Below are 27,453 nucleotides of genomic sequence, written 5' to 3'. Positions count from 1 at the left end.
ATATCTTATGAACTGGTCTGATCAAAAGGGAGAAAAATGTAAGCTCTCGTATTTGTGGGAGACTTGTGCAGAAGAGGAAGGGTGTAAAATAAACAGCAGCTGGAGACACTCTGCAGATCTATGGCAAACAGAAGTCACTGTGCTAGCACTGCCCAAATTCAGGCCCCCTCAGAAACCAGCTCTGCAGAGTAATACCTGTCCAGCCTCCCCAAAGGCCAAGGATCTGCATCCCAAACCTGAGAATAGGAATGATCTTCCATAGTGCATCAGTGTATAGGTTTCTTTACTTAAGGGTATACTCTATTTCAGCCTATGTCACACTGTTCAGCCACTGTTTAACCTCTGGTCATCCCAGAACCCTTCTCTAAACTCCTCCAATCCATTAGCCCTCTGAGAGGAGGGTCTAGCTGCAGGACTGCTACCCTGTCCATTCATCATGTTCCTGACACCAGGAGGGGATAATCCTGCAGCTGGGCTTTCCTACTCAATGGATGAAGTCACAGATTCCCAGAACACAGCTGAGTGTTTTGCTATGTGGGCTGCAAAGACCAGAAGTGAATTTGTACTCTTGTAGCACCACTCACAAAAACCTCCCCACTTCTGGTTCCCAAGTATGAAACAGAACACAGGGAGGGGCTAAGAGGTTAAACACTCAGCAGTGAAACTCTGAAAGACAAAAAACGTAAGGACAAAGTGTTGCCAGCCACTAGTGCAAATAGTGAAGAGGAGACTTGAAGAAAAAAACCTACTCACATTCCTGTGTGCCCTGCTTGAAGGTGTCATTGATTTGCTGGAACATGGACTGGCAGCTCTTCTCAAAGGCTGGCAGCACGACGCTCTGGAAGGCCTCCCTGTAGGCTGACTGGATGGGTCCCTGCAGAGTGTCAGCTGTGGCCCTCACAACACTGTCTGTAAGGTTCTTACAAGCAAACACAGAAGATTCCAGAAAATTAGCTACAGTCTGCTCCAGGATTAAGGGTGTGAGCAAACAGCAGGTCCCTGCAGCACACCCACACCAGGTAAGGACAGCCCAGTGTCCAAGGGTGCTCCCTTGGCTCTTCCCACTGGCCAGGCTGCACTGTGACACAGCAGGCAGAACCTCTGCTTGCTCAGGGGCTGCCCAAAACCAGCACAACTCCTCTGTACTTCTGCTGTAGAGCAAGGAAAGGTGCCACAGTCAGACATAGCTCCTTTCTCCTTCTCTCCCTTCCTTCCCAAAAAACCATAATTCCCAGCAAGGTAAGTAAGCAGCTTGTGTTCCCTAAATAATGTAGATATGGAGAACAGAATGAAGCCAGTCAAACATTTGCCACTTGACTGAATTGGTGCTAAAAGTCACTGCTGTGGTGAGAATTTCTACACTAGTAGAAAATGAACAACTTGGTAAATTAAAAAAAGTGCTAATGAGGGAAAATAGGCAAGGGAGCACACAAAGAACTTGTCCTAATGAGACCATGAAAAAGCTTTGACTACTGGCAGCTAAACTGGCGTTACCTAGAGACAGAGGTGAGGGGACAAGGGGTAAGAAGTTGCTACCCAGGCAGGTGACAACTCACTGTGCCCTGGAAAATCTACTCTGGTACTCCTTACCTTTGATTTCACTAGCTTGGTAATATTCTCTTTCAGTGTCCCCTCAACAGCAGTGAGCTTGGCTGCAACAGTATTACTGAACTGGCTGACAGTTGGGTCCATGCTTTTGGAAATGCCTAGAAATAACAAAAACAGGATAAATTTGCAGACTTAAGCCTAAAGACATATTACAAAACCCAGAAAAGAAAATGGAATCAAATGATTTCTGGATATGACACAGCAAGGGACAATGACCATAAACTTTGCTTGGAGAACCAAGGTTGGACATTTGAAGAAAGTTTTTGCTAGGAAGGTGGTACAGCTCTGGAAGCCACCAGAAGTTGTGGAAGCTCCAGCCTTGAAGATTTTTAAGAGTTTGTGTGACAAAGTCACAGGTGACCTTATCTAGAATAGCAGGTAGCCCTGCCTTAGGCAGCTACTGGCTCCAGGTTTTCCCCCCAGCAGCTTTTGGAACATTTCCTTACATGCATGTTGCATTGAGAAAGAGCAAAAACAACTTCAAGCTTGCTCCAGCCAAGTCTGAGCATTTCCAAACTCATCAGCCTCTTTCACCTTCCTCCTCTGAACAGACTCCAAAGGCTTTAGAAATTATGAGGGTCAGACCACATCCTCTGGGAAAGGCATTCCCTCTGGGAGCCTCATACTGCTTCTAAACCACAGCCCCTCTTCTCAGATTACACTGGGGCCCACAGCAGTTTATTGTACAGACAAACTGGTGTCCACACAATTTCAAATCTGCTTCACACAGTGCCAGCACTTCCCCAGTGTGCTTTCAATTCCAGTGGAGCTACCTGCAGGGATCCACCTGCCAGACTTAGGCAGCCACACTCACACTGGGGCACTGTCTTCTTCATCTCCTCGCGGATGGTCCTCTCCAGCCGGTTGCACACAGCTGTGGACAGGGACTGGGACAGCTGCTGGGACAGGTGCTCCTGCAGCTGCCCACTGCGCTGCTGCCCTTCCAGCAGCACCCGCTCCAGCCTTCTCTCTGATGACAACTTCTGCTAAGGAGCACAGCAACAGATTTCCTGTCTACCCACAACACTCCTGTCCACAAAGATGGACAGTAGCTTCACCTCCAGAGGATCAGTGAGAGCAAATGTGCAGCTCTAGTGAGAGTGGTCTCTTAACATTACTGCTGTGTTCCTGAAACAGGGTGCTCTTGAATGATTGATCAGGGTGAGAAAAGAGCTTTGGAAGGCAAGATAGAAAGGATCAGCCCATAATTACTCTTGTGGAACTGGCCACTGCCAGAGGTGGGATAATGTACCAAGTGCACTTCTGGTCTACACCAGCACTGCAGCACTTTTGGCTTAATGGGTAACTAAGATTTAGTGGCACTGAGAAAGTGTCAGTTCTCCTCTGTTCTATTTCTGAGTTTCTTGGCCTGAGAGGAACTGGAATAGTTATACTGCAGCCATGCAATTGTACTGCACCTACAGACCCATGCTCCCACTATCCTTGACCTTTCAGAGCCCTCCTCAGGCCTCTGGTCTGCCTTGCAGCCTCCCACCCAACAGCTGCAAACAAGGATACGCTCCTGCTCCTGCTGGGAGTCCATCACCCTCTCCATGTGGCCCATGAGGGAGCTCTGGATGGCATCCAGGTGATCCGTGAGTCGCTGCAGCAGCTCCATCTGGTTCTGCCGCAGCTCGGAGAGCTCCCGCTGCTGGCTCCTCAGGATGCACATCAGCTCATCCTGGAACTCTGCTGTCACCTGCATTGGACAGGACAAGCATTCATTTCTAACAGGACTGGAGGTCAGCTGAGCTTTCTGCTCAGTGTTCAGTTAACCCCTGTGCCTGGAAGTGAAGTGTAACACACAACGCAGCAAACAGGACAGTTTAATGCCTGTTCCCAAGAACTTTTGTGCCAAGGAATGAACTGATAAAGCAAGTTTCCTGCATGGAATTAACATATGGTTGCTTAGAATATCAACTGTCTAGATTCAAGATGCCCTTTGAAACAGAAATTATTCACTTTTGGCCAGGTACTGAGAGTATTCATGCCTACAAATGCAAACAGTGACCTCAAACACTCAAAAAAGAGCTGTGCAATCAGTATAGTAAGGAGGCTTCTTTAGAGCACTTTTTCAGATCTTTAATTTATTTATGAAAATCAAACAACTGGACATGTATAAACTTATATATGTTGTCTCTTCACCTGCTCAAAATAGTTCAAGGAGTGTGATGACCCACTCTTAAGGGGAAGGAATAAGGAGACACACACATCAAGGTCAATCCCCCTGTGACCCTTTCTTTGCTGGGAACAGCTTATCTTGCTGTAGGCAGAGGCAAGTATGAGAAGGAAATCATCAGTCTGGAGAGCACAGAGCTCCTTCTTTGCTGCATGTCAGCACAGAGCAATTCCAAGCCCAAGTGCAGCCTCATCTCAACCTGCTAGGGCATGACCCTTGATACTTCAAGGAACTGCAATGAACTTTCTCTTAGGTCTTTCCTAGTAAGATATGAAGCATCATCAAGAGCAGCTCTGACTCACCTGGTTGTTAGATGATCTTGGTGACTGGTTCATATCCCTGGAAATAAACAGAGAAAGAGTAGTAACCCAATTATGTCAATTAACTCCTCTTATTATCCAAGTCTTCTGCCAAAACAGATCACATATTTTATGGTTGCTTTTGATTTCACACTCCAGCTCGTAATTCCATTTTGCCTTGTGTACTATAGAGAATTATGGGAAGGTGATAAAATCCCAGTCCTTACAGCACTGTGACACTATAATTTGCACTGTTCACAGACCCTGAAATTCCTAACAGACTGGTCCCTTGACATGGAAGAGACCTGAAGCAAGTGTTAATGAGGACTGTTACAAAGTGTATTTTTCACCGATTTTTCAAATTCAAAGCCATAGAAGACTTTGCCAAACACTTTTTGAAGATCTCCCAATATTTTACCAAAGAAAAAACAAGTATTCACTTGTTAAAATTTAGAATGAATGAACACAAATCATCTAGTGTGATTCCAGCTCTCAAGGTTAAGAAACTAGTGACACACTCCAGTTCATAAATCAAAATAAAGAAAAATACTGAACTGATGCACTAATATTGCATGTCTCCATCAAAGTCACAGATCTCTGAAGAAAAGCAAACATTTTAGTTCTTAGACAATACCCACTCAGCAACTTTAAAAGGACTGAGGCAGAAAAAGTGAAAGTAATTTAAGAGGCCAAGAGCATCTGGCTGTCACTGTGCAGGACCACAGCCAGAATTAAATGTCATAGCCCATCTTTGTTGTGATCTGCACAGCATGAGATTCAAACCATGGAGCTATGGGAACACAAGAAAAGGAGGGAGCCCATTGCAGAAGTTGTGCTGCTCTCCTCACACTGATGCAGACAGATTGGTCTAATGTGCCATGGGCAGACCTTTCCAATTTCCACTTGCAGGATATTGATATAGGCATGTTTAGAAACACACAGAAGAAGCAGGCAGGTAACAAATGACAGATATTGCTGAACAAGGGCACTGTGCCACTGTTCAGAAGCCAATTAAAAATGGAGGCCATTGTGACACTCACAGCATCACAGTTCCAATAAAGCCTTCACTGAAACCAGTGAAAGGGCCCAGTGTCCCCTCACAACATGCAATTTACCTCCCACACACTCTTCTGAAGCCCAGACTATATTTTGGATTTTGAGTCCCAGCTGGAGATAGTGCAGAACCATTCCCACACCTGAGTGCCAGTCAGTGTTTGAGTAGCCAGCAATGCCTTCTGTGGGGCTCCTGCCCTTTGCACACGGGGGAGGGCTGGGAGCACTTGGCTGCTGCCTCACACCCCAGTGGCTACAAGGGGCTGTGGCCCTGCCCAGCTGCTCCCTCTGTGCCCTGGCAAGCCCAGCATACCCATCATCTTTCTTGCCCTTCCTCTTCAGCTTGGGGGAAGCCCGGGGGGAAGCCTTGACTTTCCAGTCCTTCACAGGCAGCCTCTGTGCAGATGCTTTGGCACCAAATCCACCCGACGTGGAAGCCAAGCTTGCAACTTCATCATCATGGTCACTGTGAAGGAACAGCAGGGGAGAGGACATCACTCAACACTGGACTGTGTCAGCTTCACTGTGGGGATGGATTCACACAGCTCTTCATCCACACATGGCCAGAGTCAGCTACAGACAGCCCCACCTTAACCTTTCAGTCACCTCTGCAGAGCTCAGAACAGGCTGCTCTGCTTAGATCCAGGTCTGCTCAGGCTGAGCTCCAGTGCTGTGCAGCAAGGCTTGGAAGGTCCCTGCATTAGGGACAGCAGGGGCCCAAGCAGTGTGGCTGAATGATGCCTGTTTAGCAAACAGTGGCACTTGAGCCCCAGGATGGCCAGCAGGGAACCAAAGCACAGCACATCCTTAAAGCTTCACAGACAGCAAGCACTGGACACTGAACACTTTGCAAGAACAGAGCAGGATCAGGTGAGCCTAAAATATCTCTGATCCTCAGTATCTTGGAGACTTTCACCTGCTTCAAATACAAGCTACACATTTCAGTCTAAATTTGTGAGTGGATTGTGGACCACCCTCAGCTGTCAAACAGGGCTGAGCTTGTCAGGCACACAGAATGTGCTCACAGAACTTCAGGGGAACTCATAAGGGAGGAAGGATGTCAGAACCTTTTCAGTAAGAAACTTACTCCTGAGGTACCCTTGATACCTTAAATAAGGCCCAATATTTGGAAACTGATCCTTTAATAGGTTTTTACTGGTAATTAAACCAAACTTGGTCCATGCTTTTAGGAGCAGCACAATCATACCTTTCCCTACAGAGAATAAACTGGAAAGTGCCCAGAGGCCCATCTTGAGATGAGCTGAAGTCATCAGAACATTGGGGAAGCTGGGCTGGGGACAGAGGCATGAATGCAGCCTGAGCTGAGTCCATGCAGGGCAGGAGAGGGGGCTGAGGACTCTGGTACCTTTGTTCTGCACTGGCATCCTGGCTGTCATGTTGCAGAAGGTGGTAGCTGTGTCGATGGTAGGAAGAGCTCTTGTGCTTTTCTTCAACCTCATCTCTTGGGCTAGAGAGGGGAAAAAAAGAAAATACCATCATGAAAGTCTCTTTCAGCTTGGACATTCCCTCTCTCCATGTTCCATGAGGGATCCTGATAGAAAGTCTGTAACAAAAATTAACCCCACACTGATCCCACAGATCCAGGATGAAGCAGGTGTTGTGGAGAGGCACTAAACACTTGATCTTGTCCATATGCATTTCTGGGGCCTCAAAAAGGAAGAAACAGTTCAGCTATGCTTGAAGCATTAACCAAGAACTATCTCCTAACAGACATTCATACAGGAGAGGTAAGCCTCTACTCAAACCTGGCAGCACACCATACTTCAATGAACAGCATCATCTTGGGTTTGTTTTTCCTCATTTAATACTGATCACTGAAGAAAAAACCATCAGTGCTTCTTAGTTCTTTTAAGTGTCTGAGGAAGTGTGTGAATTTGATGGGTCAGCTCTAACAGACAATTGTAACAGTGGATCTAGTCTGAGTACCACAATGATTTTGAAAGCAAACTGCATGTGCTTCTAGGCTGTCAATTAGGTCTGCCTGAATGCAGCTTGCAGGAAGGACTCTAAACATGTGAGCACTTGTGAAATCCCTCACAGTCAGACATAGCTGATCTGGTGTTCTGATGTAAGACATCCTGAAGAATTCAAAGACAGAGTGGGATTGAGGGGAGTTGTAAACTCCTACAGAAGTATTTTCTCAAATTCAGACTATGAGTAAAAGAAAAAAAAATTGTGTAGAAATACAGCCTTAATGTGCTCCCCAAGGCCATCAGATGGGACTGTTTCCTGGAACAACAGCCTCAGCTGTGGAGGCACAAGGTGAGGCCCTTCTTTGCAATTCTGATGAGGGAACAGTCCAGGATTACCTGAGGGACAACACTGACCCTCTCAGCCTTCTAGTCCTGCTGAAAAGGAAGGTGTTTTCAGGTTCACATGGTGCATGTGGCATTAGCCTAAGTGGTCTCTGGAGATATCAGATGCATCTTGCTGTTCTCATCCCACTACAAGACAGGGACACTAATTCTGTGATGAAACCCCAGAACTGGCCCAGCATAACAGATTGCTCCTTCTAAGCAGCCTAAGTGATGTTGCACCATCCTTCATTCCTGCTCCCCTGCCAGTTATTTTCTTATTGCTAAAGTACTTATTTGTTTATAACACTAGCTGCATAGAACCAATCCTAGAAGAGAGACATACAATTAACCCACAAGCAAACCTGTCATTTATGTTGTCAATTGATTCAACAAAAGCCTGCAGGAATGCATCACCTGGGCTTAACATAGCTTGTACTGCTTTGATTTACAAAGCACATAGAAAAAAAAACCTTAAGTCTCCATGTGAACACGAAAGCCAACAAAGTAGAGTTTCACCTTCTTAACAGAGATCATTTATGCTGCAAAGAGTATCAGAGAGCAAAAATGGTTAGAGGTGGACTGGGAAGTTCAGGACACAGCATATAGACCAAGCACACAGGAAGGCTGACTCATCAGATCCTTTAAGGGAAAGAGGGATGGAGAACTACTCTGGATTAATCACAACATAAAAGCTTTTCACCAAGCTGCCAAATTGGCGAGTGCAAACAAACTGCCCCGTGCCAGACAAAGCCAGTGATTACCTGTCTGCCATGCTGTTCCTGGTCTCCCGGGTTATGTCAGGAGCCGCCGGCCACGGCTGACTCACAACACTGTCAGAAGAGGCGTTTTCCTGAGTTAAAGCAGTCTCCAGCAAAGATGGAGCGTTCAGTCTGTCCACCTCCACCGGAGGCATGTCCAAAGAGTGGTGGCTGTGCTCGGAGTTGTGGCGGTTCCTGGGGGACAGCAGGTGCAGGGCAGAGGCAGCAGAGGCCATGCTGTCTGCGTGGTGCCCGGGCTCCAGCGCCTCCCCGGGCAGCGCGGGCGCCGCGAAGCTGCGCTGCAGCGTCTCGGAGGCGATCTCCGGGATGTCCTGGGACATGGCAGTGGAAGCAGAGGAGATCACGTCTGGGGAGCGCTCACGGGTGGGAGAGGCCTGGGGCACCACCAAGGGCTCCACTTCCTGCAGTTCCAGTGCTAGAGAGGAGTTTCCTGGTGCGACCTGAAAGCAACAATCAAATAAGAGCCTTTAGGATAATGTGGAGACACTCCAAGAAGCCCTGGTGCCTTTCACTAACTGACCCTCAAACAGCCTGCTGTATCCTTTCCTCATGGGATCCCTGGCTCCCACTTCTTCATCAGACAGAAAATGGACTTGTAGTGGACTCTCACACTTAAGCCAATGCTAGCTTGAACTCATTTTCAGAAGAAAATCTAACACTAATTCTACTTCCCTGGTCTGCTCCAGACTCCCTCCTCTTTGAGGGAGAACATTAGTTTTAACATTGAACATCTGGACTGAAAACTTGTTTCAATTACAAGCTTTGGTCATGATCTGTTTTACACAACATCTGGAAATTAAAATTTAGGGATAGGAAATCATGATTCCAGACTCATCAGACCAACAGCAAGAATAAACCTTTCCAGGTAGCACTGTCTCTTAACACAAAAGCTGACCACATTCAGCCACTGGGACAGTGACAGCACAAGCTGGAGCTGTCTCTGGTTTTCAGAGACATGCTGTTCTTCACATGGACAAGCTCCATCAACGTGGCTGAGTAAAGTGGGCTGCACATCTGTGCCAGCAGCTGTGGTTTCCAAAGGGCACACACTGTCCCTGTTAACATCCAAGTAAGTGTAACTTCATAGAATCCTAGAAAGGTTTGGGTTGAAAAGGACCTTAAAGCTCATCTTGTTCCAACTCCACTGCCATGGGTAGGGACACCTGCCACTAGACCTGGCTGCTCAAAGCTCCATCCAATCTGGCCTTGAACACTTCCAGGGATAGGGCAGCTACAACTTTCCTGGGAGGCTCTGCCAGTGCCTTACCACCCCCTAAAAAAAGGATTTCCTCCTAACATCTAACCTAAACCTCCCCTCTTCTAGTTTATAATCATTCTCCCATGCCCTACCCTTGTCTGCCCATGTAAAAAGTCACTTTTATCTCTTCTAAACACTGAAAGGCCACTCCACTCCTCAGAGCCTTTTGTTCTCCAGGCTGAACAATTTCAGTTTGTACAGGCCCACAGAGAGGTTCCCTGGCCTATGAGAAGGAAGGGAGCAGTATTTGGAGCCTTACTGGAACAGGTGCCTTTGGTGTTAGCTTGTCAGGGAGTCCTGGGATAAGAACAGAGTGACTCCTAGGACTGGTCTGGAGACTGCTGCTGCTGCTGCTCAGCGTGAGGCTGGTGTCCAGCTGCATCTTGGGGCTCACAGTCAAGTCTTCTGATGCTCTGCAGAAACAGACACCAGCAAATCAAGCAGCCCAAAGAAATGACTGATCTGCATAAAACACTCCAGGTGAGGAGATGGGGTACAAAGGTCAGTGGAGGAGTCCTTGCTTCTCCTGGTCAGCTACTCCCTGTCAATGAGCATCTCCCTGTCAACGAGCATCTCCAAGTCCCCATACATGTCAGAGAGATACCAGGTGGAAACAACAAAAAAGAAAAAAAAGGAGCATTGTAATCTTTTAGAATTCGAGGGGTCAGTGAGAGAAGGGACCATTTGTATCTCCAGTGCACACTGTACAGAGTACAGGGAGAAACAGGACATTATGAATAGGTCTCCCTTCTTTTCCCAGCCCCCAGAAGTGAAGCTCTCAGCTGTTATGCAGCCCAACCCACTGTCACACTAAGATTTTCCTACCAGTCCTAATTCTCTCCCTGCCCTTGGTGGCTGCAGTGTTCTCTTACCTGTAAACAACAATGGCCCTTTGGGAAAAGCATGTAGAACAACAAAACTGAGCTGCAGTAACAGGATCCCTATGAGGCACACATAAAACACTCTTGTTGGCCCCTAGATGACAACAGGCATGTTCCAAGCTGCATTAGGGATGCAAACAGCTGCCTATACAGGGATGCTGGGACTCAGGCCAGTTTCTAACTCTGGTTATAATCTCCTCTCCTCCAAGACACACTACAGCTCTGCTACCCCAAAGTCTGTGTCACTTCAGCTGCAGTTGTATTATTTAACTCATGTGCTATTTACCTGGGCAGAGAGGCATCTGTGACAGAAGTGCTGCTCATGGCTGTGACTGCAGTCAGGGAACTGACACTGCTGCCTGGAGAGACAGCGATCTGTAAGGAAACACTCAGCAGTCAGGATGGCACAGAGGGCAACAACAACTCCACCTGAGAAAGAAAGACTCCTAGAAAGTCTTTGGTGAAGAGGGAATAGAAAACACCCCCACACGTTGGGTTGTGCCACTAAGGTGCACAGGTGCTGGTCAAAGGCAAGTACCAAAACATCCTCAAGTGACCTCACCAGTGCAGAGGCAGAGGGCTTATGGCAGAGAGTGGGGTACTCCACTGGAGTCTCACAAGTCTGAACAGTCCCATCTACCTATCTGGTCATTTCAGATCTGCATTCCCACAAGACCCCATCAGACAGGATGTGCAAAGATGGCATATTTTCTTCCATTACAGTTACATCATAACCCCAAACAACATATGCAAACCAGTAAGAACAGTCTCCCAGCTTAGATACAGTTATTTAGCAAATTTTTGTTTCTACAAAGCACACCTACATCAGTGGTCTTGCAGTTAGACACAGCATTTACAACACAAGCTTAGGCCAGTTTAGCATTTTAGACGTGCCAATAGGTCTCTGCTCAGTCTGGTTACATGCAGAGTTTCCTGTGTGCTCTGCATTCAGCTAGCAGAGCTCATCACAGTCATTACGTCCAAAAGTGCCAAAATCCACCCCCATCCCTTGCATCACCACAACAGTGCTGATCTCTGGTTACCTGTTGAAGAGAAGTACTTGGTGTCATGAATGCATCTGGAGTCATCAGCTTGGGTTTGGCATCACTGGAGAGGGAGAGGAAGTCTGCAGGCACGGGCAGCTCAGCGATGCGCCGCAGGTCTGGCTGCGAGCCGTGCACGGACTCCTTCTCAGACCCCAGCCCCTCCGTGCTCATATCAGCCATGTGGTCTGGAAAGGCTTCAAGGGAGAGGTACAAATCAGTTTGGAGCTCCCTCCAAAATTAAAGCACTAATTCCACCAAGTATGAACTGATGCCATTGCATGCCATGCTTGATTCCAAAAAGAAGCAGCAAACACCCTGCAACATTCCAGTCAGAGCTTAAAGCAAAGCAAATCCTGTGTTATGCTTTCTCTTTGTATGCCAGACTGGATTTTATCAGGCTTTGACAATAAAATGTCCAAACTTCCTTTCTTCCCTAAAAGCAAGGCCAGTTGAACTGCCACATCCCAGAATGGTGAATGAGCTGAAAGAGCTCATCACAGACAGCCCAGCCCCCTCTACTCCCACAGCTCTGCTGTCACTCTGATCTCTTCCACCTGACAAGAGACAAACTTCAAGTTTCTTTCACAAGTGCCAATTCACCCAGGAAGGTGAACTCAAGCATGCACAAAGCATTAGCACTCCTGGTCTAACACATCCCAAACTCCATATTCACAACCAGGGTCAAACCAGCTTCCTGCTTCACTGCTACTCCCTATTCAGAACCCTTTATGCAATGACACCACTGCAGTACAAAGAGATACCAAAAAAAAAAAAAAAAAAAGGAAAAAAAAATAAAACCATCCTTCTGCTCTCTCCACCTGCACCAATAACCTTCAAAGGCTCATCAACACTGAAGGTCAATTTAATACACATGCTCACCAAACTCCTCATGAGAGCTATGGGAAGGCATGGAAGCACTTGTGTCAGGGCTATGAAGAGGCTGGAATCTAATCTGCACATCCTGTAGGGCCCTAGAAAGAAACAAGCATCTCTGATCAGCTTAAGAACCACCAAGAGAAGACTTAAGGCATCATTAAGGCTCAGAAGATTCCTCTTCACTGAATTAATTCTCTTGGAAAAATGCTTCAGTGATTTCTGCCTGTCACAAACTACAGAAGCTGATCCTCATTCAGCCATGTCACCCAGTTCTGCCACCCCAGGGTATTCCCAGCACCTGTGTGTGAGCACAATTCTTAAATCAGTCATGGCTATGGAAATAAAAGCTTGTCACACTGTTCAGGGCTACCTCCTAGTAAGGCCATACACACCACATTCAGGAATTTCTATGGGACCAAGTAGCTTTCGTTATGAGCAAAAGAATTTAAGTTAAATTTCTACAGGTCAGTGCAGGGTTAGGACAACCAAAGCTGCACACACATACTCACTTGGTGTGAACACAGAAGAGTTTTATCAGCACACCTGCTGCTGATTCAACAGCCCCAGAGCCCTGAGTACCTTCTGGAAGGGAGACAAAGGTAAAATATAAAGTTGCATGGAAACCACACACAAAGTACTACAAAAAGTCACAGCAGGATGAACTGACAGCAAAGAACCATCATGATACAGATTCTCTTTATCAATGATCTGGATGAGGGGATCAAGAGCACTCTCAGTGAGTTTGCAGACAGCTCCACAGAATCACAGAATATCCTGAGCTGGTAAGAACCCATGAGGATCATTGATTCCAACCCCTGGCCCAGCACAGAACACCTCAAGAATCACTGCATGTGTCTGGAGGAATTGTCCAAATGCTTCTTGAACTACCAACAGTTCTGCAGACAGTACTACTGCCCCAGGGCATCTGCTCCTGTGCCCAACAACCCTCTGGATGAAAGACTTTCTCCTGATACCCATAAACCTCCACTGACTCAGCTTCATGCCATTTCCTTGAGTCCTATCACAGGTCATGAGATTGAAAAGATCAGTTCCTGCCCCTCATGAGGATGCTGCAATGAGGTCTTCCCTCAATCTTCTCTACTCCAGGCTGAACATGCCAAGTGACTCAGCCACTCTCCATACAGCTTCCCCTTCACCATCCTTATGGCCCTCCTTTGGACAATCTCTTAGTTTAGTGTCTTTTACATTGTGGTGTGTCCAAAATGGCACATGGCACTCAAGGCCACACCACTGCAGAGCAGAGTAAGACAATCCTCTCTCCTGACTGGCTGAGGATGTTGTGCACCTTGTTAGGCAGTTGGCTGATCTGCTGGAAGGGAGGAAGGGCATACAGAGGGGTCTAGACAGGCTGGATTGATGGGCTGAGGCCAGTTGTGAGAGGTTCAACAAGGCCAAGTGCCAGATCCTGTGTTTGAGTCAAGACAACCCCCTGCAGAACCACAGGCTGAGCAGAGTGGCTGCAAAGCTGCCCTGCCCAGTGGAAAAGGGCCTGTGGGTGCTGGTTGAGAGTAGCTTAAAATGAGATAGCATGTGCCCAGGTGGCCAAGAAGGCCATTGGCATCCTGGCCTGTTTCAGCAACTGTGACCAGCAGGACCAGGGCAGTGACCAGGCCACACCTTGAGTCCTGTGTTCCAGTGCTTGACAGCCCAGCTTCAGCCCGGTGAAGAAATTTTTCCTAACACCCAATCTAAACCTCATTGGATGCAACCTGAGGCTGTTTCCTCATCTTATTATTTGGGAGAAGTGACCAGCCTTTCAGAAGAACCAGCCAAGAAAGAAATCCTGATGACACAGCCAAATTTAGTCACCTACCTACACTCAAGGTGTCATTTTCCTCTTCTGCTGGGAGCACCTCGGTGTGCCTCAGCCGGCAGCGGCTCACGGCCTGGATGCCAAAGCTCAGCACGGGGTGGGTAAGGAGGAACTCAGAGATGGAGCTGAAGTAAGCCTTGCCCTCCTCTTGGTTCTGCATCAACTCCATCACATACAAGACCTGGAAGAATCAGAAATGGTAAATCAGAGCTTTCAGAGCAGATTATACACATGTGAGGATTACAGAGCTGAGCATCCAAAACAGATCTGTTCCAAAACAGATTTGGAACAAGAGAAATAATGTGATGAATAAAACCTGGATCTTGAAATTTGAAATGGAACATTCAAGGGAAGCACAAGCAGCACATTCTTAGGTGAGTCAATGTTGATCAAGAACTCAATCCTGCTGTGCCAGGTAGAATCTCCAAGTGTCTCCAAATGAGAGCTTTGCAAAGGGTGAGAAACAATCCTTAAGGCTCCTCAGGATTACTCAAATGAATTGCTACCTTTTTTCATCTAACAGTGAAATTGCTGAGTCAATTTCTGCATTTTTATCTACTAACATGCAAATGTCAGACTTAGGAAGCAGAACCAGTCACACACAAGGCCAATTCTGCTTCAGCCACCATTTCCCACAGGCAGCAATAAAATGAACTACTTACCTTTCTCTGCACATCACTCAGTATCAGATATTCAGCAGAGAGGTCCAGGCAGACTTTCAGGCTGGGAAGAATAGTCATGGAGCTGAAGATGTCAGGAGAAAAGCTACATATACAAATAAGAGGGAGGGGGTACAGACAGCAAGGTAGATCAGCCCAACCAGCATGATTGTTATGAAACTGCACTAATTACCAAAACACCCACAGAACCTTGAGGAGTTTACAACCCTATTACAGTGCAACCACCCACTAGAACACAAACACCTTTGCTGAAATCAGTGCTGACATCAGCTAAGGAAGCAGCTGGGAGATGGCACAATAGGATCAAGTTATGGATTCTGAACACTGAAATGAAAGGTGACACTTTGTCATTACTCAACATGTTCCACACCCATAGGATTACAAGAGTCAATGCTACTACAGATTTAAAACCAAAAATCCACCAAATAAAATAACCATTCCACAAGTTTTGGACCTTCTATAGTATGAGGTGGAAAAAACAGCACTTGCCTCTATGTCATAATCTCACTTAAAGAGGGAAAATCCAAAGTGGCCTTAAGCATGTGTGTGGTGAGAAGCCATGATCCACCATCAGAAAAACAAAATCAGGGAACCTAAGTTGAGTCAACAGATGGACCAAAGCACAGTTTGAATTTCTGGACCTACAGGGCTCAACATTTTAGTCTTGGATAATTTCTTAAGCTCTATCAGCATAGTAGCTTCTCATAATTCAAACAGAAAAAGCATCAATAGGAAAATATCCTAGATTGGTCATTGAATATCTAAAATTTTTATAGAAAAAAACATTCAAGGTGTACAGTTTTGCTGTGCAACCTCTCCTCATGCTACAGCTATGTCTATGCTTTAGAGAACAAGGCAAAGACAACAGATCTTGGTAAGATAAATAATAAAAGTATAAACTTCCCTGGCCTTGCCAAAGCTTGACCTGACAGTCTGCCATAGCTGAAAGCTTCCAAAGACAGGCTGGAATGGCAAAGGAGTAGGCTCACATTTGGGCTGGAGTAGAAACCATTGGACATCAGGGATCACCTTTGCAAATTCAGTACCCCCAAATCCCACCCCTGAGGGGTGTCCACCAACACGTACCGAACAGTCTGCAAACAGGTCCAAGACACTGTGCACCACATCTTCAGTTCTCTGTTCTGATCAGCTCCTGTGATGAGAAACCTCCAGAAGGGAACTCTGTGGGCACAGCAGATACAAATTCTTTTAAAACAAGATCTGGTCCTTCCCAGAAAAGCTCCTCACAAGCTGCCCGTGGCTGATTTTGCCCAACTGTGGTCTAAACTTCCCAGAAAAATTCTGCTCTATGCAGACTAGAAACCACTACACCAGAAATCCTAAGGCCACAACTGACTGAAGAACCAATAATAACAATAAAAGCTGTACTTTCAGCAATGTCAGTCGAAATTTGGAGCACTAACAGGCCATTTAAGACTGACCATACCATGAACCTGAGTGGACTCTTCAATTTAGAGTTCTCATTACTTTCATGGAATTGGCACTATGATTAAGGTCACTTTAGGTTGTGCTTCAGAGTCCTATTTATTTCTCCATCACCAGAAAACTGACTATAAAGATGACAGGACTTTTCCTACTACAGAGCTAAATTTAAGTATGATTCAGTTACAAGGAACTTTCAGGCAAGGTAGAGTTAGAAAACAATACTGAACTTTTAATACTTCAAGCACAGGATTGGGGACTTACTCTGGGTCTTGCTTTTTATGGTTGTCACAAAAGAGCAGGCAGGAAAGAGGTCTACCATCATGGGGTTTCCATTCATGAAGACACCTGGGAATAAATCAGAGAAAACATCCAAGTGTGAAAGGAGGGGAAAATGAGGAGGATGCTGACAGTGAACACACAACTCCTTGTTCAGAAGCTTGTAGCTCTTTACAAGTCTTATATAAAATAAGGAGATCACACAAATACTGTTATTAATAAATAAATAAAATCCTATGTTGCCATTTAGTCTGGTGTCTTAGCAAAAATACAATGCAAAAAGAAGTCAACATTGAGAAGAACAGCTCAGAGCAGCTTCCTGCATTTACATGGACAGTGCAAGAGTTTAACTACAGCTTGTGCCAAGCACAGAACTCCTGTTTCCAGATACAGCTCTCTGTTTTTGCCATAAGCCTATGATATTCAGTGATGCAATTTTCAGCAACAAATTACAAACACTTATGCTGTATCATTATAATGTCCTGAGAATGATCATCACAGATGATTCTGTATCAAGGAAATTCTCCCCCAGAAAATGCTGCTCTCTATTCCAAGATCCTTCATTTTCCAATTCTCCAGTTACCTTGGCTCATCTTGTCCCTCAATATAGATCTGCCAGAATTTTACAAAACCATCATGGCTTGCTGTGGCCAACACTGTTCCATCTGGAGAAAGTGCTCCCTCACTCAGGCACTACACAGAGAGGGAAAAGAGACACAGAAGAGTAATTTTACAGCTTTTCTTATTTTACAAGGAGAAAAAGCTCTACCTTCAAGCAAGAATTTGACTAACAATCTGATAGTAGAGAAGGCCAGAGTGATTTCTAACAGAAACTGGTAGCTTCTAACATTCAGCCTTCTAGCCCTTCACAGAACAATTGACAGGCACCCTCCTTCTTGGTAATAATAAACCATCACCTTTTCCACACAAAAAATTCAAGTACAATGGATTCTGTTGCCACTGCTCTTACTGTTATTCATGTTATGAATAGAGCTTATTTTGGTTTGGGATCTTCTGGCTTTTCACAATTTTAATTGCCTCACAGCTGGTTTTTTTTACAGCCAACTGTCCTAAGAACTGCAGCTCCTGAGACACTATAACCCAAAGAAACCAGAAAACCCCCAGGTTTGTACCGTGCTGTGTCCTTTCACCACAATGAAACCTTCTTTGATATCAGGCACTTCCACTGGCCAGGAGCTGTTGTTGGTTCGGATGATGTCCAAATCCCACACTTCTGCCTGGAAAACAAACATGTAGGCACACAGGTTTACTTTTATAACCACTGGTTTGACCCAGAGAACTTCCTAGATCCTTATCTTATGGCCTGATACACCAGCCCAATGGCAAGTGTGTGATATAAACCTTCCCATTACCACCCAATCTGGCCATTAGATGCTTTCCTGGCACTATACATAAACTGCCCTTGGCATTTGTGGCTGCTGCCCACCAAGCCCCTCCCTCAAGTACTGGCTCAGCCTTAACACACAAGTGATGCCTGTGTTTTAAAGTCATCCTTGGTATTTGATGGTGAGCAGAAGTTCCCTTTCCACCCTCCTGAGGCTCAGAGAATGATCCCTCCTGAGAAGAGAGGAATCCAACATCTAACAGAAGGATTCCCAACATAGGATAGACAGGAGCCTTTACAACTCCATTATAAACTCAGCTCTTTCCTCCATTAAATTCTCTCCTTCCAATGATAAATCAGGACAGCATTTCCAAAGCAGAGTTTCCTTACCCTGTCCTCATGCAGCAATGCCAAGGTCTGACTGCCCTCCTCCCCATTCTCCTCGTTCTCATCAGGGATGAAGGGGCACCAGATGATTCTTCGGAAGGTGTTCAGTGGGGTGCTGTCAGGTCGCTTGATGTGAACCAAGATCTCCTCTCTGATCACCAGGGTTAAGCAATGTAACATTCTGCCTCTGTTACTAATGCCCAGCAATAACTTGTTCAGGCTTGGTGTGCTGTTTTAATACTGCTAAACCTCAGGGTTTTTTGGGTGATTGATTCAAAAAGCAAGCAGGAAAAGGGATTCTGCTGAGAAAGCAGCCAAGCTAGAGTTTCTTCACTGAAGAAGAGAATCAGCTTGCAAAAGTTCATAGGTTCCCACAATTTTCTCTTGCAGGCTGCAGTGACAGGATAAGCACAACAGGGGCACACAGCTACATCTGAATGTGTAATTTATGTGACAGCTAATGATTAAATGATTTGTTAGCATTCCAACACTACCAGAGAAAGACACAAGAGCTTCCACATTGCCACCAGCTGAGTGCTTGAGTGCACCACTACAAATCAGGGCTTTCAACAACTACCACCACCTTTGCTCCAGTTGCTTTTGAAATTATGGTACACAATTAAAATTAAAAAGCTACACTCTGAGGTGACATACCTCACACGTTTCCCAGAAGCACTGAGCAATCACTCCTAGCAATTAAAAGGAAAATATTTAGGGTAATGAACACTGAAAATAAATTTCAGGGCCACCAAAAGGATGACAGGTTTGGAAGAAAGACAGTGAGTGGACTGGAAGTATTACATCCTCTTCCCCAGAGAAGTAACTGAGGAAAAGAGCTAGAAGCAGACAAGACAAACCTCTGTCACACACTTGAGGTGATCACACACTTGAGGTGACACTATCCATGCCCAAGGCCAGCTGGTACAGACTGACACTTCTCACTGTCTACATTGCCTGGACCAGGAGCACAGAGGTGCTCCTAGAATTTCAAGCAATGCAATATCAAGCAATGATTGTGCTGAATGCAGGTAAAAGTTGACTGATTTGATACTCTGGAAGGGGCATAACTATCCATACTCCCCCTGCAAGCTGCTATTCTGCAAAGGCTACAAAATTAAATGGCAATGTTGAGGTTGCATTGTATTTGGACAAGATACTGGATTTTTTCTTTATCCATGGCCAGGCGCCAGACAAAAAGGTTGCCAGCCTCGTCCAGGCAGGCCAGCTGGTTGGAGTTGAGGTGAGCAAAGGCCAGGTCTGCCACTCCTCCTGTGAATCCCTTCAGCAAGGTCCGCTCAGCAGTGCTGACACTCAACACCCGCACCATGGCAGAGCCATTGCTGGCAGCTGTGAGACACACAGAGGGACAAGTCACCTTTTATGTCTGTGGTTTCTCTGCATAATTCTCATAAACCTCCCCCAACTCCCATAAACTTCTCATAATTCCCAGGGTGATCCTCATTAAAGATGCTGCAATTATATGCCAGGCCTAAACCTTCATCCTGAGCTCTCCACACTTCCAAGGTTTGCCTCCAGTGACAGTGAATCAATTTTACTTGCAATTTCACTTTCAGTTACTGGAGAAAAAGAGTCACTGAGAGGCAGATAGTTCACATACATTTCCATAAGGGGAAGCAAAGGGCATGAACATTCAACCTACAAAAAGCACTGCTTTTTGGCTTGTATGACTGAAAAGAAGATGCTTTAGAACATGTGCACACAAAGCAAAGTTTCCAGGTTCCCTTTTTCAGACAGACACCATTCACTACAAAGCAGGCAGTCTTACAGAAATCATGGTGCTTCCACTTCCTGATTCCCACACCAGCCCTAGCAAACCACTCAGCTTCCCAGTGTTACTGCACCCAAGCTTGCAAAATATTTTTAAAAGGGTGAGACATCCTTAAGCTACTCTACAATAACCTCAGCTAGGAACAACACAAGAGTAGAGTAGTAGATTTCATAAAAGACCAGATAAACTGGTGCAAGAACTAAGAACAAAGGCACACTGTGCTTCTATGAGAGCAGAAAGAGACACTGTAGATAACCAAGTGTTCATTTCATAGAACTCTTAAGGTTGGAAAATACCTTCAAGACTATCAAGCCCAACCAGCACAACCCTCATGTTTGCCACTAAACCATGTCCTCAAGTGCCATATCCACATGTTTTTTGAACACTTCCAGGAATGGTGACTTCACCACTTCCCTGGGCAGGGCAATGCCAATGTTTTAGAACACATTCCATGAAAAAAATTTTCCTAATATCTAATTTAAACTTTCCCTAGCACAACTTGGGACTGTTTCCTCTCATCCTGTCACTTTCTTTCCCATTAGCTGTGAAACAATCTTTCCTTGTACTGTTCTGCTTTCCTCTTTCTATTACACAAGACACTGCATCTGCTCTGCTCTTTGGATCCTCAAAATCTAGCCTTAAACTCAACTCTAAATTTATGCAAGCAAATCCACCATAAACACTTATCTGCACAAATTACCATGGGACTTTTTCTGTGCTTAGATACAGAGGAACTTGTTTGCTGTAGAAATATTTAATTAGAGGAGGAATCTGAACATCAGCTCTCCAGTAAAAGCAATGTACTCCTTCAACTTTTCCTACATCTCCACTGAGTCCTTCTTTTTTTTTGTCTAACTCTCCCACATAACAAACTCTTCTCTCCACTGTTGCTTATATTCTCTCTACAACAGCACTCTCATCTGGGTATTGCAAGGTATGTTTCAATCAGTGCCAGTTATATTGTTCTGATGTAAACTCTGCCTTCCTTAGTGATACACAAAGCAAAAAATACAAATCACATCCAAGACAAGAAGGTATCTCACCTCTAATGGCATAAGCCAGGTAAGAGTTTGAAACAGCTATCAGATTGCCATAATAGTATTTCTGCTCCCAGTCATATCTAGCAACAGGCTGTATTTTCACCTGTTCAGGAGAAAGAAAACAAAACATGAGAAATGTCTGGAATTATCTTTTCCATCTTCGTGGTCTCTTAGTTCACTGCACACTAAGGAACAAACTGGAATGGAAAATGGAAAAACACAACATGGAAAATTAAGGAACCAAATGGAAATGGGCTGAGTGGATCATGACCAGAGGTCTCTCTCCTAATCATCAGCATTTGCTCTGAGCATGGCTTAGTTCTCTGCTCAGCACCAGCTATAATTTCAGCACAGTGATTCTTGCAGCTTGACCTGCTGGCCAGAGCCCTCAGCAGGACTGATGCCAGCCAAACAGCCAGGGAAACCCTCCCTTCAGGGACCAGGGAGAAAACAATCAGCAGAAAAATTTTGTTTGTGGAGAAAGGACACTTTCAGGAACTACAGCTTAGATCATGGACTTCTGAAAATTAAAGGGTAACCTGGCCAGACTCTGGAATAGCAGAAACAATCAGTTACAAGATACTGCTCCAACTTTTTTCTCCTTGTTAAGCTCTTTTACAAACTCCTATGACACAAGAAAGGAGGTATATATTTCTGTTTAAAAATATTCAAGCATGAGCTGATGTGACCAAAAAAAGAGATAGACCATGCTTTCTCTTGCTCCTTACCTTGTTACTCCCTCTGGCCTTACTGGTGATGCTGGAATCACTGCTGGCCACTATCTCCACATCTTTTGCTGATATCACTAAGCATGTGGAGCTGTCGTCACCAGAAAGGCAGCTTTAAAAAAAAACAAAGAGGGGGAAAAAATCAGAGAGCACTCACAGGAACAGAATATTTAACACTTTATGTTAAATTAATAATTTAACAGCAACACAGCATCTAAGAGCTTGAGCTGAACAACTGAAGACAGGAACTCCTCTCAGCTGAACCTCCCTTTCCTATGTGTCACAGGTTTGAGAGACTCAAATACCTGCTTTGTTCAGCCTAAAAAACCTCCAGTTCATTTGACTTGAGCACAGACCTACCTTTGACTCAAGTCCCCAACACTGGAAGGTGTGAAGAGACCAAAACCAACCAGCTGAACCTCCCTCATCAACAGAACAGTGCACATTGCTTGTGGTGCTCATGACATCCTCTTTCAAAACCATGGCCAGAGAACCCAAGCAAAAGTGACTTCCATGAGCTCTGCAGCACCTCAGGTGACTTGGGTCCCTGAAGGAGTCCTGTTAGACATCTACAGGGGAACCACAAGTTTCAACCAGAGCCCTCATGATTTACATTCATGCTGACCTGCAATTTTCACCATGTACAGTCCTGTTGCCCTTCTCTGAACAACTCTGCAGATATTCTTCAGTTCCTGAGCTGCAAGAGTGGCAATCTCCATGCATCAGCCCCACAAAAGCTACAAAAGCTCTAACCAAGAGCACTGGCTCACAACTGCCACCTGAAGATAAAACCCATGGTCACACTCCCAGTATGCATGTCCACGCTCAAGTGAATCGAGTCTGAGCTGTTTTCTATTCCCTCTCAGCATTTCTTTGACAAAACTTACATGACTTGTTTTTCCTGGAGGGCTCCTAGAGAGATGCTGCGATGCACTGGCTTGGCCAAGGCAGGTCCATCTCCACTCCCAAGGGGATCAGGCACCAGCAGCCCGTTCAGGTCCCCGTTATAGGAATTTGATGGTCTCTGGTTCTCATTCACCGAACCTGAGGAAAAACACAACCAGCTGTGCCCAACATGCATTTTAAAGAAATAGCACTGTGTGAAATACACCAACTCCAGATGCTTTTTGTCAGGTAGAATACACTGAACTGATTGGGAAAACTATTCTACAACCTTCCATGTGATGAGAAACTCACCTCCACACATCTGAGTGAAACAGCTTCTTCTCACACCAACCATTCCAGCAGATCACACAAATTCCAAAGAATGTGTTTAAAGGAACTTACCAGGCTCAAGGAGAAAAAAGCCTTAGATCAGAAAAACTAAGCTGGTAATTCAGGTTTACTGAATCAAGTGCCAGACCAAAAGATTTTTGACAGATCACTTCTAACCCTCAGGCCTGCAGAGAGTCTGAAGGACTCTGAAGTCCAGCAGTGCTGGGATCAGCTGCAACATTTGGGGCTGGCTGGAAACAATACATTTGTTACTTTCCAAAACCCACTTCCGACTATGAGACTTGACCTCAAAGTCCAGGTGTTTAATTAATTTTGCTAGGAAACTCTGTAGCTGTAGCTATGGGATTCCCATATTTTTCCCTTGGTTGAACAACCACATAGAAGTTCACAGAACTCCAATTTTGTGTAAAGCAGCCATTTGTTCAGAGCTGTGCTTTGAAGAGTGTGTGTGCCCTGACTTTGCACATCTGGCCTAGCAGAAGCTGCTTGGTGGCTTCCATGCCTTCTGAAGGCTTGAGGAGGAGACAGAGGTAACAAGGAGTGAAGGAGACTCTTCTTCTTCACTAGCAAGGCAAATATTTGACAACCCCCACTGCAGAGCAAGGCCTCTCCATCTGCACCCCCACATCAGCACACCAGGAAAAGCCGCCTGCCTCGGCGAATTCTCGCTTGCAATTTTCACTGGTTTGGAAACCCGAAATTTCGTATACTGTTGCCAGGTAACAACTGCTGCTGAGCTCTTGCAAAATGGCTGCTCCCAGGACCAGAAGCTCCCCTGTCACTGGCACATGTAACAAAACTAAACATAACTGTGGGCAAGAGGCAGATCCTTCCAAAGTAAGACAAGCTTTCCATTATCAAACAGGCTTCAACAATTCAAGGTGAGTGCTGCTGCCTAAAACACAACTGCAACTATTTATTTGCCAGAAGAATATTTTATACTTGCCTGTTCATGAAGAGTCATTATGGACACAGAAATGTGACAGGGTACCCCAATGCAGGGACAATTTGGGCACTCATTTCAGTGTACCTGCACTGCATGAAGACAAAGCAGCAGCACTCACATAGCACAAGGAAATTCAGGCCAGGGAATGTGATCCTGTAACCACTTCACATTGGTGCTGTGCTTGCTGTCACAACATTAAGATGTGCCCCTTACTCCTACAGCATTAGGTGGGTGTTTGTCCAGCTGCAGCTACTTCCACTGACAGCACTTTATCCTTTGTGACCAAAGGCAGGAAAATATTCCCTAGAGAAAAAGCATCCAGTCTCCCAGAGAAAGCTGATACGTGCTTTGCCCTTTCTGCAGCCACAGCAGAGTCTCATGTTAGTACTGCTGCCCTTTTACAGACAGCAGGATAGTGATGTTTGGTCCATGAGAAAAAGGAAGGAGGAAACACTCCCCAGAGGCTGATGGGCCCAACAACAGCACACCCAAGCTCAGGAATGGGCATAGCTCATTCTGTTTTAGTGGAAGCCAGACAAGCCCAGGTGCTGCCTGTGCACAATCCTGGAGGTATGAAAGAAGGGAACAGGCTCTATTTAGTAAGAACATGAACTAAAGAAAAAGGTTAAGGCAGACTAGTAGATCCAGGCCTCAAAGGGAAAGAAGAGTGTTTGTATTCATTACCTTTTCAAAGAGCAGGAGCAGTCAGAGCTGAGACACTGAACTCCTCCTGCTCCCACCATCAGCTGCACCAGGAGATGCCCTGATACACCATCAGCAGGGTGAGCCTGGTTATCAGCAGAGATCTCTGCATGCATTGAAGGATCCTGCCCACTAAGAGCAGGGATGCTCCTCCACAGCACAGTGGCACTGACAGCCTGCAACAGCCATGAAGCATTGGATGAAGTTTGGCAAAACTGGGAGAAATTCTGTCAAGAGAGACAGACTGGGTAGAGGATTACATTTTCACAATCACCAAATGCAGCAGAATCTCAAAAGAGTCATGACAGTTGTAAACTCTTTAGAGCAGGGGGTGTTTCTTGTCACCTGACTGGACAGGATCTAGAAGAACACAACACTGCTCACAGCTACCTGCACCTGGTACTGCAAAACTTGAAGGCTCCTCTATTCCTCTCCCCTGCCATCCTAACAGGAATTTCAGACTTTCAGCTAACATGTGCTCTCTTCTTCCCTTATGTCAGTCTCTTCAAGTTTATTTGCTGTTAACCAGACAGTGATTTCTGCTGAGAACCACTACAGGTTCCTTCTGTGAACTTCCTGCCCACTTGCTCCTTTCCTCTCAAATGTCTTGTGCACTGGAGTCAACAGTGAAGGAAAAAGAGGATGAACAGGAAAGAAGAATAAAAAGAAATAAGCCATACTCTGTCAATAATTCTTGACTTCAACCAGCAGGAGAAGCTGCTTCAGAAGAAAGTAGTCACCTTGAGCAACCACTCCACCCATTTCTCAACCACAACATATCCTTTCAGTTCAGAAAGTGCTTGTGAAACTAGTGCTCCCCATCCCTGTGGTGAGTTTGCTTTCAGTCTTTCAAGGATAGTGCTGCACTACAAACAAAAAACACATTTTTCTTTTAAGAATTAGAATTCAGGAGTGTGCCAGCACTCCAGAAAGCAGAGAAACTATTCCAATTAACAAGAACTTTCTCTGTGGGTAGTAAAGCTAATAAAGCTGCCTTCCTGCAGGTTTGGCCCAACACCTCATGTGCCTCTTCAGCCTTCCACAACAATCCCACACCCAACCTCTTTTGGCCAAGCAAAAGGCAGCACACATGTTCTGGAGGTAGCACATTCCTGCTGACCCTCAGGACATTTAGAAGTTGTATTATTCCTGTCCTGCCTTTCCCTTGAAGGGAGCAGAAGAGGGGCATAATTCTGTCCTCTACCCAGAGGCTAAGATATTTTTACAAAGCATTCATGTCTTGGCCTCCTTCAGAGTGTTACCTTACCATGTTTGACTGCAACAGCATGGCAGATTGAACCAGGGAGACGAGAGAGCCTAAGCTCCAGGAGAGAGGGAACATTATCCAGCTGACTCCTGAGCCCACTGCTGACACTCTTACAGGCAGAAGGGAGCCCGCTGAACGCTGAGCAGAGAAGTATAATAGTTCAAAGCACAGGGAGAAGACCGATATTGGTGATCCCCTTTCACATACAAATAAGGAGAGTGAAAAGTTCGTGTAAAGGGTGAACCCGGCACTGATCTCAGGGCGGCCTGACAGCCCCTTCCACTCAGCGACACACCTGGGAAACACTCCAAGTACTCCTGGAAAAGGGGACACTCGTGTCACGGAGGTCGCTGCTGTTCAGCTCCCAGCAGCAGCAGCTCTCAGCTGAACGGAGCCCCGAGACCGCCGCAGAGCGAGCTCCGGGGCCGGGCCGCTCTCGCTGTGCCCAGCGCCCACACCGCCAACACCGCCAACACCGCCAACACCGCCAACACCGCCAACACCGCCCTCCCTCAAGCGGGTCCCCAGGCCGGGGGCTGCTCTCCTCCTCTCCTCTCCTCTCCTCTCCTCTCCTCTCCTCTCCTCTCCTCTCCTCTCCTCTCCTCTCCTCTCCTCTCCTCTCTCCTCGGGCTCTGCGGGGAGCGGGACCCCGGCCCTGCGCGGCTCGGCGGCGCCCCGAGGGGAGGCGCTCCCGCTTCCCGAGGCCGCGCTCCGAGCGCTGACAACCGGCGGGGCGGCGGCGCAACGGCCGAGGGGCTCCCGCGGCCCGGCCGAGACAAGGCCCCGCCCGGCCTGGCCCGGCGGCCCCTCGGGGCCCCGCGGGCCCCGCTCCTCACCTCCCGGCCGGTCCAGCTTGAGGATGTCCCGCAGGTGCTGCGTGGCGTCCTCGATGTCGATGCTGGAGCAGGAGGCCATGGGGCCCGGCGCGCCGCCCGCCCGCGCCGCCGCCACCGCGCTGCCCGGCCCGGCCCCGCCGCCCGCGCTTCCGCCTCCGGCCCGGCCCCGCGAGCGCCGGGCGGAAACCGCCGCCCGAGCGGAGCGTTCCCGGCGCGGCGGGGCGGGGCGGGGCCGGGGCTCCCCGGGGCTCCCCGCCGCCCCCCAGCCCCACCGGCACCGGCACCGGCACGGGACAGCCGCCCTGGGCGCAGCCAAAGCAGAGCAGGCTGCGCACACAGCACCGCTCCCGGCACAAACTGCCCGCGAGGCACCGGAGCCTCCCTCTGCGGCTGCCGCCAAGGAACAGCGGCGTGTTGGGCTTGCAGGGGGCACGGAGACCGACTACAGCTACCAGCACTGCTCTCATCCTCCTCTGTCGCGTGGGGAATTTGCATTGGTAAAACGCAGCTGTCAGTGTTAAAAACTGAGCCAAAAGGCTCTGTTTGGAAAGCTGCTGAGGAGGAGCAGCAAAGGTGGATGGAGGAGGGCAGAGCTGCCCTGCACTCACTGTAAAACTGGCAGGAATCGTTCAGTTCCAGGTCCA

The 27,453-nt window shown here is 46.8% G+C and overlaps 1 protein-coding gene across 1 annotated transcript in view; it reads right to left on the bottom strand.

Annotated features, from left to right (window-relative positions):
- Positions 1-26,989, bottom strand: part of EDC4 (enhancer of mRNA decapping 4) — a 31,509-nt gene extending 4,520 nt beyond the window's left edge. The window contains exons 1-25 of the mRNA XM_079316356.1: positions 26,810-26,989; positions 22,710-22,866; positions 21,823-21,934; positions 21,098-21,197; positions 19,423-19,612; positions 18,269-18,416; positions 17,667-17,771; positions 17,117-17,226; positions 16,519-16,602; positions 15,898-15,993; positions 14,794-14,896; positions 14,132-14,312; positions 12,807-12,879; positions 12,301-12,392; positions 11,419-11,615; positions 10,662-10,750; positions 9,754-9,907; positions 8,219-8,676; positions 6,506-6,607; positions 5,453-5,605; positions 4,090-4,126; positions 3,127-3,307; positions 2,423-2,578; positions 1,591-1,706; positions 754-919 (exon numbers count right to left, since the gene is read on the bottom strand). Of these exons, the coding sequence (XP_079172482.1) occupies positions 754-919; positions 1,591-1,706; positions 2,423-2,578; positions 3,127-3,307; positions 4,090-4,126; positions 5,453-5,605; positions 6,506-6,607; positions 8,219-8,676; positions 9,754-9,907; positions 10,662-10,750; positions 11,419-11,615; positions 12,301-12,392; positions 12,807-12,879; positions 14,132-14,312; positions 14,794-14,896; positions 15,898-15,993; positions 16,519-16,602; positions 17,117-17,226; positions 17,667-17,771; positions 18,269-18,416; positions 19,423-19,612; positions 21,098-21,197; positions 21,823-21,934; positions 22,710-22,866; positions 26,810-26,888 (3,439 nt within the window). The 5' untranslated portion in view covers positions 26,889-26,989. The remainder of the gene's footprint in view (positions 1-753; positions 920-1,590; positions 1,707-2,422; positions 2,579-3,126; positions 3,308-4,089; positions 4,127-5,452; positions 5,606-6,505; positions 6,608-8,218; positions 8,677-9,753; positions 9,908-10,661; positions 10,751-11,418; positions 11,616-12,300; positions 12,393-12,806; positions 12,880-14,131; positions 14,313-14,793; positions 14,897-15,897; positions 15,994-16,518; positions 16,603-17,116; positions 17,227-17,666; positions 17,772-18,268; positions 18,417-19,422; positions 19,613-21,097; positions 21,198-21,822; positions 21,935-22,709; positions 22,867-26,809) is intronic.
- Positions 26,990-27,453: the final 464 nt, after the last annotated feature.

The sequence above is a fragment of the Erithacus rubecula genome (assembly GCF_903797595.1).
Source record: "Erithacus rubecula genome assembly, chromosome: 12".
Classification (NCBI taxonomy): domain Eukaryota; kingdom Metazoa; phylum Chordata; class Aves; order Passeriformes; family Muscicapidae; genus Erithacus; species Erithacus rubecula.
Note: the sequence above shows the minus strand (reverse complement) of the source record. Positions and strands in the feature narration are given on the sequence as shown.